The sequence below is a fragment of the Lissotriton vulgaris genome, chromosome 9 (genome assembly GCF_964263255.1).
Source record: "Lissotriton vulgaris chromosome 9, aLisVul1.2, whole genome shotgun sequence".
NCBI lineage: Eukaryota > Metazoa > Chordata > Amphibia > Caudata > Salamandridae > Lissotriton > Lissotriton vulgaris.
The window spans coordinates 917,182,684-917,198,518 of NC_141697.1; the positions used below are offsets into that span (position 1 = coordinate 917,182,684).

The 15,835-nt window shown below is 41.2% G+C and overlaps 1 protein-coding gene across 3 annotated transcripts in view; it reads right to left on the bottom strand.

Annotated features, from left to right (window-relative positions):
• PCBP4 (poly(rC) binding protein 4) overlaps positions 1-15,835 on the bottom strand; it is a 216,734-nt gene that overhangs the window by 13,657 nt on the left and 187,242 nt on the right. For 2 of the 3 annotated variants that reach the window (XM_086938725.1, XM_086938726.1), the window contains exons 8-13: positions 12,998-13,072; positions 12,621-12,662; positions 12,040-12,096; positions 11,642-11,717; positions 3,630-3,682; positions 2,911-3,080 (exon numbers count right to left, since the gene is read on the bottom strand). In XM_086938725.1, coding sequence (XP_086794851.1) covers positions 2,911-3,080; positions 3,630-3,682; positions 11,642-11,717; positions 12,040-12,096; positions 12,621-12,662; positions 12,998-13,072 — 473 coding nt within the window. The remainder of the gene's footprint in view (positions 1-2,910; positions 3,081-3,629; positions 3,683-11,641; positions 11,718-12,039; positions 12,097-12,620; positions 12,663-12,997; positions 13,073-15,835) is intronic. The other variant, XM_086938727.1, reaches the window with a different exon arrangement.

Below are 15,835 nucleotides of genomic sequence, written 5' to 3' on the forward strand. Positions count from 1 at the left end.
AGTCCTTTACGCAACTTTGCACTACTTGTCGTCATGGGAACATCCAATTTGTTCTATGTGGGCATTCCCACGCTACTACCATTCGTTCTTGATGCAAAGCTCTATCAACCAAAATTGCTAGACAGGGCTTTGAGCCAAGAAATAACACCTGCTTGAGGCAAGCTCCAAGTAGAAGAAATCTTTTAATTTCCCCCAACTTTCACACACTACATGTGTGCTACATTGTACAGAACACATTCAATGTGTGAAAAGTTTAAAAGTTCATTTAAGCATATAATTTGTAGTGAAAGGGTACTTTTCAAGTACAAAACATATGCTTGACATCACACACACGCCTTGCATTATGATGTAAAGTATTTATGGGGCACTAGGCAGCCTGTTTATGCACCACCACTAGGGAACTGAGCTCCAGCGCCAAATCTTAGTTGCTATGTGTCTGCAATGCTTTCTCCCCCAGCGCAATGTAGCACAGATCATTTTCTTGCTACACTGTATTGCACTAATCTATACTCCTATTATAAAGAGAGAACTCTGTCCTTTGAGCCAGGTAAACTCGAAAAGTACACCACCAATCGCAACACCCACTACAGCGTTGGAAAGGGGGGTTCCAGTAGATGGACATAGGCTATAAAAAATAAAAATAAACGTTACGTTATTTAAAATATAAACAATAAAAAAAAAGTTGTCCCTAAGAAGTAGCGTCGGCCTTGTGTGCTAACAACGTGCGTGCTGACATCATCGGAGGACAGGAACGCGAGGAGGAGCGGAAAACTTAGCCAGACCGGAGGGAATGAGGTACGTGAACCGCGGGGAAGAATGGTGAAGTAAGGCGGACTGGAGCGGAATGGAGGACAACAGCGCATGGAGGAGTGGAGAACGTAGCAAGACTGCAGCGCCATAAGGTATGTGAAACGCGGGGAGGAGCAGTGAAGTACGCGGGGAGGAGCGGTAAGTGAGGCGGAATGGAGCGGGATAGCGGACTGCAGCGGGGCGTGTAGACTGGCTTGGTGTAGTGGGGAGCGGTGAAGTGAGGCGGACTGGAGCGGGATAGCAAAATAAATGATAGGTTTTAAAACGGCTTTCACATTTGGTGCAGACATTTAAGTGAGAGTAGTGGGGGGCGGTGAAGTGAGGCGGACTGGAGCGGGGGCCTGGGTTTGTGCGACTGGGAGCAAGCGCTGAGGTAAGGTGCACGCAGGCCTGAATTGCTGCCCCCAGCCCCCTTCTGCCCCGGGCAATGCTGGGGCGGGCTGCTAGTAATTAATACATTTGCTGCTCATTCCTTTCCAAAGAACAAGCTTTGGCTGACATTAAATTATTTACTTTTGTTGGTTAACTTGTGGCAGGCTGAGTTTCTAGCCCACGCCACCTAACTTAGTTGATCTGGGACTGCTTGAGGTCTGAGAGTCAATTTCCAAAAGGGTGTGCTTGGTGCTCGGTTTTGGGTCCATTAGTAGGGATAAACCCTAGCACAGCAGTGGTAATAGCTCTGATTGACATAGTCTTAGCCCAGTAAGCTCTGACTGCCTTGAAAATCCTAAAAAAGGTTCTCAAAGTTGGAAAATTAATTTTGAATAGCAGGCTCCTTAGACAGGTGTGTTATGTGTTATGTTGACTTGATTTTGTCTTTTATCTCATCTGTATCCCCCCTTCTGCATCCAATAAAGATTCACTCATGCATCTAAGAGCTAATTATAGTTTTGTAATTTTGTTTAAGTGGTTTGCACATTTTCAAAAATTTTCATAACCAGGAGCTCTGAATAAGGATCTTAATATGGGGGTTGAAGTAACACTTTCATGGGGTCTCGTGTGTTTCTTTTGTTGTTTCACATTTGTACCTGACTGATAAATAAGATTGTAAAGACATGTTTGTTCAGCACATCATGTGTTCTCCAATACATCAAAGTTGAGAACTATCTTGCATATTTAGAATTCCTTGTGACTTTTGAATCTCCTAAGCAAGACTAACACTCAACATCAAGGGCCAGTTGGGCTCTCCGGAGACCCCTCTTTTTTCAGTTATTTTTCTGGCCAGTTTTTGCATATTTAAGCTTTCATTGTCTGTGAATTGGAACACCTGGAACTATCCTTCTTCTTTCTATACCATGCAAAATTCAGCTTCTCATTAACAGGTTTTACAGGAAAAGAGCCCTCCCTTCAAACTACTAACAGTGGAGACTAAGGGTCAGCGGGCCACAACACCATTCCACCGTTTAAGTTTGATCTGGCAGGTGAACTGGTAGAATGCACCCTTTGTCTAGACCAAACATTATCCTTACTCTATAGTTGCACAATAAAACACAATTGTTCTATGTATAATGTTGGTGACAGGTTGTGATGTGCTCAGGGGTGAGAGATCCTCTTTGTGCAATGAAGGTGCCAGTCTGTCATTCACCCTGAGGGACAGTAATGCTCCAGGTCTATCTGGATCTACTTGTCCTCCATCTCTGCCTCAATTCAGGAAGGACCTCAAGACCTGGCTCTTCGACTGAACAGCAGACTGCACCTCCTCAGCGCCTTAAGACCCTTATGGGTGAGTAACTGCACTTTACAAGAACACTGATTGATTGATTGATTGATTGATTGGTTGATAGGTAGGCTTTCTTAGGCAGTGAAAGAGAGAGTAATTCTCCATAGGTGCCCTCCAGATGTTGGTGCCTGGCTGTGATTTCACTGAGAGATATTAATTGTCTGGGCTTCTCTTGGTCCTTTTTGCATCAGGTGTACCTGAAGAGGGAGAGATTACACCAGGCTGAATCTTGCCCCTAGTGGTTATTGCCATGTTGGGCAGTGGGGTGGGAATAGGGAAGTTGCAATAATCTTGTGGTATCCTGACCCTACTGGTGCCAGGAGATGTTGGGCAGTGGGTGGGACATATGCATTTTGTTCTGCCCTGTTTTGTCCTCTTACCAGGCTGTGATGAGGTACTGAGCGACAGTGATGCTGTTGGCGGTACCCGTGATGGTGACAAGCCGTTCCGCCGCTCCCTCCTCCTGACTCCCGATTCGAATTAGCGCCCCAGACATCTGACGGATTTCCCGGATCTTACTTCCTTGTCTTCCGATCACACAACCAATGCACTGTTGGATGTAAACACATGTAGAGATGTGGTGAGAGGTGCAAGTTAAGGAAAAGAAGCAGTGGAAGATGGGAAAGGTGGGGAACTGCAAGGCTAGTGAAAACATGGTTAAAATCTAGATGATAAATATAGGGTAAGAGGTGAGTAGAACTAATACAATGAAGAACCAAGTAAAGGTACATGCTGGTAACATATAGGGATAGGAACTACAAGGGGACAGGCACATGAGAGGGCAAACATTATATGGCAAGGTAGTCTCAGTCCAAATACAATTAGATTGTCAGATGGCAAGGGAGTCAAATACAGTGGAGTCTAAACATGAGTTGTAAATACAAGAGAAGAGCTTTTAGGGGATGGAAACAGAGAAGTTCTATGGAAACAAATAACATAGACACCATTATATAGAGTAATAAATGCAAAGTCCAACTACAATAGAGAACGTTAGCGTGGAATATAGTTTGCGTACAATGCAGTGCTTCTGTGGTCTCCCCACAGCCCATCCTCATCACATTGGAGACAGGTGTTAAGTGGGAAGAAGAGCAGCACTTACGTCATTAGGGATGAGGAACTCCTGGGAGGTGGTGGGGGCACTTGATTCTAGAGCTGCAGAGAAGAAGGGGTGGAAAGGAAAGAGAAGGAGGCAAGAGTAAAGAGGAGATTGCATGGGGCAAGAGACCGAGAGGGTACAGGAAATTCGTGAAAGGGGGGTGAGGGAAAACAAGAATGCATGGATGGAGGCAGGGAACGAAAAAGGACAGAAGACAAAGAATGGAAATTGAATGGAATAAAGTATAGGAAGAAGGGGTTTAATTAAATGGGAAGAGATTAAAGTTGGCACAGTAGAGAATGAAAAGTGGTGGCAGGTGGAAGGGGATATGTGATGGAGGAGGCAACAGTGAGATGAGAACAGAAAGAATATGAAAGAAAGAATGTAAGAGTAATATAAGGAGAAGAAGAAAATCAAGATAGGGAGGCAGAAAAACGGTATGGACGAGGAAGAGGCAGGGGAGAAGGCACAAGAGAGAGGGAAGGAAAGGCATTGGATAAGGATGGGGCAAGCAGACACATGGGAATGAGATAAAAAGAGGGTAGACGAGAACAGAGTACAGGAGAGGGAGAGCAGGATATTGGGAGGTGAGGGAGTTGGTGGGGGAGACAGAAAGAGAGATCATTACTGAACAGAAGTCTCAGTACAATTACAGGCTATGAAAGTTTCTACCGTGATGGTCTATCTCGCAGGACAGACTGACATCTCATACAAACTTGGCTGGGAGGGCCTTGTAGGAAAGGGTGCTGTGTGCCCAAACTTGTATGAAATGGCGTCTGATCATACTGAGAGGCACCTCAGACCCTTCACAGATGACGTAAGATCAGAGCTTGAAAAGTCAGACTCCTCCATAGTGCAACATTTTTGGTGTTTTATTTTAAAATGGAAGAAAACAGGAGTGACTCTCAGTGAAATTTAAAATAACTTGTTTGATGGTCCTGACCTTTAAAACCATGTGTCAGCTAATAAACACGCCCCACATTATTATGTTTGGTCACGTCCCTTTAATGTCTGTTGGCCGACTTTTCATCGGAAATGTTAGCCAGGTGACACAATTTATAAACACTGGCAAATTATATTTTGACTGGGAAGTGGTTCATTTAAAGATATATCTCAGCTCTAGTCACAGCCAAGTCTACTAAGTTCAAGTTGGTGATCAGCAAAGAAAGAGTGTGTTAGAGGCAGGGGCCAGAGATTTCTAGGCCAAAGCAGCCTAGGTACTAAGGAATGTGCAATGAACACAGAATAGCACAGTTGGAGATATTACAGAGATTTGCAGGCCAAAGAACTCAAGGTATAGGGACATGTCCCACAAGCAGCGCAGAAAGGGTGTTTTTGAGGAGTCAAAGATAGGTCGGCTATATATGAGTTGATATCTAGACCTGCACCATCACTACAAAGGAGAAGGAATCAAGGAACAGGACCGCTGTGGCTGGGCCAATGCCGACTACGTATTGAAACATGTGATGATTAGAAAGTCAGAGATACTAGGGAGATGGAAGTAGCAACTAGACCAAGCTATTTTATGTACTGAGACCTGTGTCATGATCTGAGATGGTCCTCGAGGAAGTGCAAGGATAAGGAGACCAAAGGTACCTAGATTTAGAGACTCTCCTATCACCACACAATTAAGGATCCCAGTACTTAAACAAAAAAAAAAGAAAAGTTACCTACCCGTAACAATAATGGGAATATTTCACAAGTTCATAACATCACAAACATTTACCAAAAGGTGGAGAGGGTCCCAGAATAGGTTTGTATACATCAACACGTTTTAAGAAATTGCAAAATCTAGAAACCTGGTCTTTGCACCTTTAAGACTAAAAGTTCTTTGGAACACCCCCCAACGCAATACTCCAGTGCTGCTATTTAGCCCGGGAGTAGTTCAATTCTGAAGACATTACGTGAGCAATGCATACCATTCTCCCATAGGCTTTGAAGCTCCATTTGACCGAAAATTAGCATTACAAGCAAGCACCTTTCTCTTGACTATCATGGGATCTTTTTCACATCCGTAACTTATTTAATAGAGCACAGTAACTGGAAGAAGAACTTTGAGGAAATAACACCCTTCTATAAAGGCTTTAGCAAAGTCTGACTAAACTGAGGATCAGCGTGTTAACTGGAATTGAATCAGAAATGTCTATTAAGAAGTTTGAACTGATCATCTTGTTGCGACCTGATAGATCTCTATTAGGGGTATATGCCATAAATCAGCTGCCGTTGCAGTCTATTTACAAGAGGAAATAGTGCTTTGTGACCTGCTCATGAGCAATTTTCCTTCAATCATCCACGTACAATACAAGAGAAAATCTCTCTAAAAATTACACCTTCAAGACAGCCCAGTGTGGTTTATTAGCTCCATGTACAACAAAGAAGCACCTATAAAATGCTACTTCCACATGCATGCTTAAGTTGTATCTTTCTCTAGGTGTACAAATGTTGTTTTGTTGAAGGTTAGGCCTAGAAAAACAATTGATGAACATGAAAAGCAAAAAGAAAGTTTTTTGTAAAAAATGATCTGGAACTTTACACAATTAAAATGTTCTTCCATATTTGCTCATACATTTGTCATTGACTTTGCTTCTGTGAGGGTGTGCTTTTGCACGAATGTGTGCGTTTTCATGTGTGTACACTCCTAGCATTTCCTTGTATCTATCAAATCTTTTTCACAAGTAGAAACTACCGTAATTATTAAACGTAGCTGGTGTTCTCTTTTTTGGTTGAAGGCACTGTGTTGTCAAAAGTTGAGTATTTCAAAGCATCTTATACTATCTATAAAAAGGGTGCCTTTTTTAAAGAAAGGAAGTTCAGCATTAAGCCACTCAAGAAATGTTTAACCTACAGAAATTCAATAACCTACTGGCTAGACTGCCGGTAATCTAAAAAATTGTGCAGCATCATTGAGAAACTTCACGAAAGACTTCTAAAATATCTCACAGAATTGATATTGTAATATACTCTATCTAACTACCTTATGGCTTTTCTGAATCTAGATCTCAAACAAACAAGGAATGACAAGGAGCCTGTTAGTTCAAGGACGCTAAGCCCAGCATCGTAACAAGGAGCATCTGTGAAGAATAGTCCTTCATCAGGTTGCTTTCAGAGAATTCAAGGATAAATCAAACACCGGGACATAAAAACTAAAAAGAAACACAGGAAAATGTTAAGGAGCTTGAGAAAGCAAGGAATAACACTCACAGGCTTACAGGACTTCCGGTTTGTGCAAGAGATGTGGGGACATATTATCAACAACTAGCGATATTTATCGCTAAATAAGCTTAGAGAATTTGTTTTTTATCGCCGCGCATCGCCGGATTTTATCGCAGAGATAACGTGCTATTAGCAACGTTTATCTCCAAAGCGATAAAATATCTGGCGATAGCGGCGACATGCGTGAATATCGCTGGATATTCAGCGATATTCAGACATTATCGCTAATAGGGACTTAACCTGAATATCCACCTCCCATTGGATATACTGGCTAAGAAGTGGTTTTAGCAGGCTTTAGGATTTGGCGATATTCGCGCTTAGCGCGAATATTTTAATCGCTACGCCTGCATTGATAATAGACAATAGCGATGTTAGCGACTGCTTTCAGTCGCTAACAGGTTGGGTACGCCCACTTTGCATGTCATTAGCGATTAATATCGCTGACATGCAAAGCGGGCCCCAAACCGCTCGCTATCACCTAAAAGCTGTTGCTAACTGATGTTAGCGACAGCTTGCTAATAGGGCGATTAAATTATCGACGCTTTGCGGCCTAAAACGGCCGCAAAAGTGGCAATATTTTCATTTCCCCAGCCTTGGTAATATGCCCTGTGATTGTTTAACCCTAAAAAAAAATCCACGCTCACAGCAACAAAAGTGTAAAAATGGGTTACTGTAGCAATATGACACTCTTTGTTGATACCTCAGGAAAGCTTTTAGGAATCATGGTCACACTTGTCTGCTTAACACTGCAGACAACTCCTCCTGCGGCTTGGCCTGCAGGCAACACATGATTCTTGGGCTACAGAGGTCAGGTTTGGGTTTGCAACCAGACTGCACCACCACGATGCTCTGAAGTCACAGGCACATTTCTTTTGTGTAAGCTCAGAGTGCAAATTAAGAAATTAAGGAACGACTTTATATATTTAATTGTCTTTAATATGATGTTGTTCTTTAATATATTTGTTTATTGGTATAAGGAATCATTATACAGGTTACATGAAGAAAACTGTTAATTTAAATATATGTAAATAATACCCCAAAACTTACCATTTTCTGCCCCAGTGAGCCACTGCAAATCGTACGGTACAACAAGTCAAAATCACTCATGTAACCTGCATTTTCTATTATCATTACCATATACCTGTGAGAAAACCCAAGGCTTAGATACCCAATAGGGTGAAACACATGTTGCTCAGTGAAGTGAACATCATGCAGAATTCTGGTAGAAAATCTGTGGATAAGAGATTTCCTAAAGCTGATAAACAAATAAATTATAAACAAAAGCATCAAATCAAGAACAATAAAACTATGTAAAGTCAAAACTGAACCTTGTGATTTACTCCAGCTCTAGCTTACACGCCTGTATTCCTACAAATGGGGAAGCGGGTCTCATCAATTATATACAGCATAATCTAATGAATTTATCTCATCCAGAGAATATATTAAAAGTAATAAGGGCAGCATAAGGGAAGTAAGACCACCTCCTTTCTTGTTGCCATTTCTTTCGTGTCCATACTGCATGCTAAGTTCAGAGGTGAAAGCACCACCTCACATGGATGGGAAGCTGGGTGCTGCCTCCAAGTCCACAAGAACAGCAGAGAGAATAGAAGGGGCCCTTTTGGTCAGCATTTGGTATTCCTTTGTAGGAGGCTTACAAAAAGGTATTTATCTGCATCAGGTGATTCCCTCTGAAAAGGATTGTGGTAATAGCAGCCTACCTCGCCTGACTCATCCTTAGTCCTTGAGTCCCTTCCCAACCCCAACTCGCCTCAAGAGCAGCAGAGACGCCAATGCAGGCTAATTCCTAATCAGGAGGGAACAGATTCACTCAATAGTCACTCTCCTGGACACTCTAAAGATTAGATATCATCTGTTCGGAAGAAGCCTTAGAAAAATTGGTACAGAAAAATCTCAACTAAAATGACCGCCTACATGCATAGCTGTAGTGAAATATTTGTATCACTGGCCCAATATCAGAATCAACAATATCGTGAAAGCAAAATGTAGGGCCTCATTACGATGTCAATCGGTAAGCCTCCGACTGCTGGTCGGAGGCTTACCAACCGACATGGTAGGTTTAAAGTGTGACTGACGTCATTGTAATACGGCTTTAAACTGACCGGTCAATCTGATCCGGTTCTGATGGCTCAAGGAGCCCGTCGGCCAGTCGGAATGGCCTCATAAATTCTTAAGGACGGCGTTTCTACCATACGCATTATGATGTCAGTTTCCAACAGCCTTTCCATGTCGGCCTTTCAGACATGGAAAGGCGGTTGGAAAGCGACTTTGAAGGCCCCTGACAAGGCCTCCTTCCCCCCTAGCCCTCCGGTTAGGGTTCTGGGGGGGCACTTATGGCCGGCACGTGAGCTACCTGCCGCACGGTGCAGGGATTTACACAAACTGTCATTTCTCAATGGGAGCTTGTGCTGCGGGCGGTTTCTGCCTGCCGCAAAAGCTCCCATAGAGAAATGGGAGTTTGCAACCGCACCATGTGCGGTCGCATTGAAATTGCAGTTTCAGATCACCGACCCGAGGTCGGTCAATTTAGAAACTGCAGAGATGTTGGTCAGAGGAAACTTCGACCGACATCCTAATCAGCCCCTAAATAAATTACCAAACAAATAAAATAAAAAGAATTACTACACATTACTACAAATATTATGAAATCGAAAAACAAATAAAAATATAAACAAATACTATAAAATTACAAATATAAATAAGCTGTGATAATAAATATATTTAGCCAATATTAGGAAATTAATTGGAATCTGGGAATAATACATATACTATTCCCATTCCAGTTTATGCAACAGTAGACAAAGTGTACGCTTTCAGATGGTTTCAATATATTATTCCCACTCTAAGCAGCACAACCGTAAGGAAAGCGTTGGACATTGGAGGGCTTAAATGTACCATTCCCACTCCAGTCTGTGAAAAAGTAGGCAAAGTGTTGGACTATGGAGGGGTAAAATTTATTATTCTCATTCCAGTCTGTGCAAGAGTAGGGAAAGCATTGGACTTCGGAGGGGTTTAATTTACTATTATCACTCCAATCTAATTAACACTAGTTAAACTACTTCAATCAAAACACATTACCTATTTGAATAACCATATTAATTTATAAAAATATAAAAATCTTAATATAAGCATTACTACTTTACATAAATATATATATTTATATATATATATAGATATATACACTAACAAAATAAAATACAATAGACAAACTTACAAAATTCATAACTAATATAATACTTAATTTTAAATTAAAAAGTAATGATTATTTAATTAGTCCTGAATAAACTTCCTACCCTATATCCCTACAAACCTAGCAATCTTCACCTAAAATATATTTTTAAAAAGTATAACACAATTAATACAATTGGTACTTAATTGCATAACTAATAAACAATTAATAATTATGTATTAATTAATACTTAATTACCTTCCCAATAATGATTAATACGCAATTTACTTGATTAATAATCAATTAAATAATTCATAATATATATTTTTTTTAAAATTGTTAATTAATACCTAATCAGCTTCTCAACCTATACCCTAGAAACGTATCAACTCACACCTAAAATATAGGTAAAGTAAATCAGTATTACATAATATACATAATTATTATCAATCCCATGCTTAAAAATTAATTATTTAATTATTCATTATTACTTAATTAACTTCCAACCCTAGCCCCCCACAAACCCAACAACCCATTACAACACTATAAATTATTATTCACAATTAAATAAAGAAGTCTAAATCACTTAAAATTAAAAAACTAGATTTTTTTAAAATAATAACAATTATGCAAACAATCTCAATGCATAAAATGAATACATGAACTAAAACTCACCGAAATAATTCAAAAACATATTTCTTTACAACTTTATTATTGAAAATAATATCAACAACAATATACTTAACAATGATAACACTTTCCTGAGAAAAACTATATTTTTGACATCAATATTTCTGCATCACAATATTTTTGTATCACAATATTTTATTTTGATATTTTTGTCTCACAATATTTAGAACTCAATATTTTGTTTAAGTACCAACATATTTGGCTCTGATGGGCTATCAGCCTTAACCATCTGAGATCCCTGGTTTCTAAAGAAGGGTATTTGATTGCTTTAAAAAAAAAAAATGTATGTCTAAAATTGTTTTCCTAAATCTCCATTGTCCCTTATGGAAAGTGGTCTAGAGGTTTTGAATATGAGGAACATCCCATAATGAGAATAAGCTAGTTATTGAGACTTGCAAGGGCACCAAAGAGAAGATGGTGATATGCAGAGTGAAATGCAGGGGTAGCCCAAATACTAAGAAAAGCAGCTTTACAACAGGACACCCTACGGACAGGGAAGGGATGTAAAGACCAAAGTGGCCAAGGTTGTAAGACATCCACAATTTCCACACAGGAGAGGGCTATGGAACGAGGGAACAGCATAAGGCAGATTAACACAGTTGAAGCACTGAGACATGAATTGTCATAGATTTGAGAGACTCAAATGGAAAAGGAGAGGCAGGGAAAACAATCAGATCAGCAGGTTAACCATGCCTAGTTAGCCTTGTAAATGAGACCTGTGCCATCATTACAGATCGGATGATCCTACAGTGAGTATGGGTCTAGGTACATGCATGAGCCAACACGCCACAAGGGGATTGCAGATGTTGGCCAGTCCAAATCAGAGTAGGAATGGACCCTAGTAGATACAGCAAATGGCCTTGGCATATGGTGCAGAGAAATATTTACTTTTATGCCCCAATCAGCAGGCAGAGAATGTCCTTACCTGAAACCATCGTGGGCATCTGTGAGAGTGCAGAAAATGGGTTCTGATGCAGGGAATACTGCTGCAGTTTATTCACCTAGGGAATTCAAAGAGAGAGAAATGGCAACAACTTTACTGAGCTTCATCACTCATGCACAGGAACAAGAGAGCCCTTGGTAGGTGGGAGGGCAGGTCTCCCAGAAGTAAGAATTAGGAGAGGCATGAGTGAAAGGCCTAAGGAGACTTGGGCACGGCTACTGGCTGGAAGAGTCAGATTGTTCAATTAGGGAAAGGCATATCTCTTGGAGTTAGTGGATATGTACAGCAGATGTGGCAAATTGTCTGGAGAAGACAACATGGAAGGTGCTCAAGGGGTGGTGGGTGATGTTTCTGGGGAGGAAGGGAACTATAGAAGGCACCTGTGGGAGTGCAGAAAACGGATTCTGAAAGATGGCACACTGCTGCAGCTTTTTTACCTAGACAGCCAAGAAAGAAAGGGGAGACAGAGCTTCAGAACTCCACCTGAGGCAGAGAACATATTAGGAAACTACAGGCAGGACTGGGGAATGCAGGGGAATGTAGACTACAGCTGACAACTCATCCAAAGACAATGATAGTGCCAGGTCCTGAGAGGATCTACTGGGATGGTGGAACAAAGCAAAGACAGCTTAGTTGTGTAGGAGGTACAATAATGGGAATCTGGGGAGATCTTTCAGAAAAGCTTATTTGTGCAGACATACCATGGCCAGATGTATTACCTTAACATCAGAACTTGAATGATTCTCTTTTGTTAGCTTAAAATATCTTTTTGTGACAGAGATGTCACAGGCTTTGTGTATCACATATATTAGAAAAGGTCTCCCTGGATGGATCTCGGAGTGGATGGGGTGACCAAAATACGACTTCCAATCCATACATGGAACTTTCAGGTGATCTCATAATTTATCAGGAATATCGGTACAAAACACAATATGCCAAAAAGAACAAATGCAACTCTTACCTCTGCCTGTGTCACTGGGTATTGACCCTGAACTTGAAATCCCTACAAAGTAGAAACAGGCAATAAAGTCAGAACCTTTTGGACATTGCTGGTTATCTTTCACCTGGAGGGTGATGAGTTTTTTGTGCATTCCACCAGATTATGACACTTTCTGACCACCTTCACTAGACTACTGCCAACGTTCCTACTCCCAGCCAGGGATAGCTTTACGACTACTAGTACGGATGAACATTTAATGACTATGCAGTTATTGGCAGCCCCATACTATCCCAAGGAAATGTATCATACACCATGTTAAGGACAGACAGTCCCAAACCACATTAACTATGCTATAAACAGCCCATGTTATAAATACGTCATATTACACAAATCGTTACCTGATTGGCTGAGAGAAGAGCCATTCCTAGGGACATGTTTGGGCAATAGGGAATGGATGGTCCCTTTGGACTAGTCTGAAATGAAGGAGAAGAGTTGTTAACACCCACCACACACACTCAGACGTTCTACATAGTATAATGAATCACATAGATCACATTCCTGGCTACAGAGATAAAGGATTTGTAAATGTATTGATGATATTATGCAGAGCAATAAATGACCAGAGACGTATTTATCATCACAAGCAACATTCTTTATCCTAGGCTTTTACTACACCTAGAAAAATACAAATCATGAGTTCCTCCAATGCTGAACGATGATACTGACATGCTGTTCTAACTACTTTAATTATATTTCGCTCCTTACGCCTGAGCTCCTTCATGTGTATGTACAACTGAAGCGATACATGACAAACTTTCAGTACTATGGCATAGTTAATTTTTTTCATATGTGTAATGCTGTAAAATGACAAAAATGCAATAAACATATTCAAACAAAAATGAGTTCCTCCAATGCTGTGACACTCATTTGGGCTCTTCCATTGCTTTTTGTCTCTGCCCAACATTTCCCCTATGCACTGCCACCCCTCTGTCCTCCTCCGTTTCTTTCCATCTCACCATCCTCAGCTCCTCGCCATCCCCTCCCATGCCTCCTATCCTTGCTTTTTTTCTCCTTAAATTATTATTTTTTGAAGATGGCCTACATACCTACATATTGCTATTAGACGGCCTGCTGCTTTATTTTGGACTCCCAAGCTTACATTTTTGCTATTTAAAATACTGTTAAAATATGTCTGTTGGTCATCTGTTTGAATCAGAAATTGCCCTACAAAAAAAGCAAAAATTGTCACTGGTTCATTATGACACATACATGTCATGGCACATCGGTGCCCACTAATGCCTGACTTAAAAAGCATTTTCTTTCAGAACTCCTGCTTCAAGATGGCCACCCTTGCATGTAAATATGCTGTAATGTGGTATCAAGTAACAAAGAAAACGCCAGTGCTGCAACGTTATTCACGTCGTATTTGCAGTGCATTGAAAAAACACAATGGCACGCCAACCACTTTTTCCGTTAGATTTAATCCAAAAAGCTTTTCCAAACTCTACATTAACCCCTCCCCTGCTGGTGACGGAACCGCTCCGTCATCAGCTGCGGTCGTGCTGTGCGGCGCGGATTCCGCGCCTGCGCTGATCGTTCCATTGAGCGGGCGGGGCCGTGACGGAACCCCTCCGTCATGAGCACAGCGCAACCGCGGCTGGTGATGGAGCGCTTCCGTCACCAGCATGGGCGCGCCGCGTGCCCCCCCGCCCCCTTAGCGCTGCGGCGGAATAGCCGCCGCAGCTAAGGGGTTAACAAATTGTCAAAGACACAATACAAACATCTTAGAACTCAGATTTTTTAAACATAAATAACCAACCTCCCATTCTCCCTCACATACATACATACATACAACAGTGTTGTTTCCAAACTGGTTTCACTTATGTGCATTCTCAACACTCCATTCACTTTGTCAAATTCACCACTTTAACCATTCTATCATACCACACCTCTCATTACACACTACTCTATCTATCATACACAAACCAAAATAACTTTACAATATATTTCCAACCCATACATTTGATACAGAACAAAACAAGGCACAGGCCATCAACATCATGAATTTAGCCAAATTCAAGATATATATAAAATTTGTTTTAGATTGGCCTAAACGCTAAGATGTCTGTATTGTGTCTTTGACAATTTGTTAATGTAGAGTTTGGAAAAGCTTTTTGGATTAAATCCAACGGAAAAAGTGTTTGGCGTGCCATTGTGTTTTTTCAATGCACTGCAACTAGGCCGTGAATAACGTTGCAGCACTGGCGTTTTCTTTGTTACTTCATGATATATGGTTTGGCCTTGCTGTCTAAGAGCCAAACCCTTTATTGGTCTTTGGTAATGTGGTATCAGCAATCTAGAAACATATTTTTCCCATTAAGACAAAACATTAGGAGATGGCCAGCGGTAACACCCTGTCGACTACTTAGATTTTTTATTGAAGCTATCACTATGCTTTCCACACAAGCATTGGCAAAACCAATAACTTAGCTCTTGTACCTATTCCTTTTGTCAGTGCTCGCTGAACTCGAATTTGCAACCAATGGCGTCTGGAAGTGGCTAAGGTGACAAGTTAAGGGAAAACAACAAGGTATCTATGACAGACAAGCAGGTTTTTCTGAACGATAAGGGTCATTATGTTTATTTGCAATTATCACTTCCCTCCTTGGATGTCTGGATATCAGAGGCAAATAGGTGCATTAGCACTATTGTACATACGATATGTGGTAATGAAGCAGTGGCGTAATGCAAAATGATGAGCTCCCTTGAAGAACAGAAAGAGGGGTCCCTTAGTCCCCCTTATCTCACAGATATTAATTTGCCTTTGGATGACTAGGGGCTCCACAAAGGGTTGGGGGCCCCTGAAATGTTGAAGGCCCACTGCACCGCAGGGGCTTGTGTTACGCCACTGCAATGATGGTGCATCTGCATAAAAATATAGGCATATTACCAAGCAATAGCGATAATTATCGCTAATGCTTGGTTAGAGACAAAAATTTACCGCTGAGCTGCGGCGATTTTTATCGCAGATAAACCTTGGTATTACCAAGGTTTATCGCAAATCCGATAAAAATCGGCCGCAATGCATGAATATCGCTGAAAAGTCAGCGATATTCATGCATTACCGAGCTAATGCTCTTAACCATGTTATCCACTTCCCATTGGATAACATGGCTAAGAACTGCTCAGGGCAGGTGTTAGCTTTTGGGGATATTCGCGCTTAGCGCGAATATCTC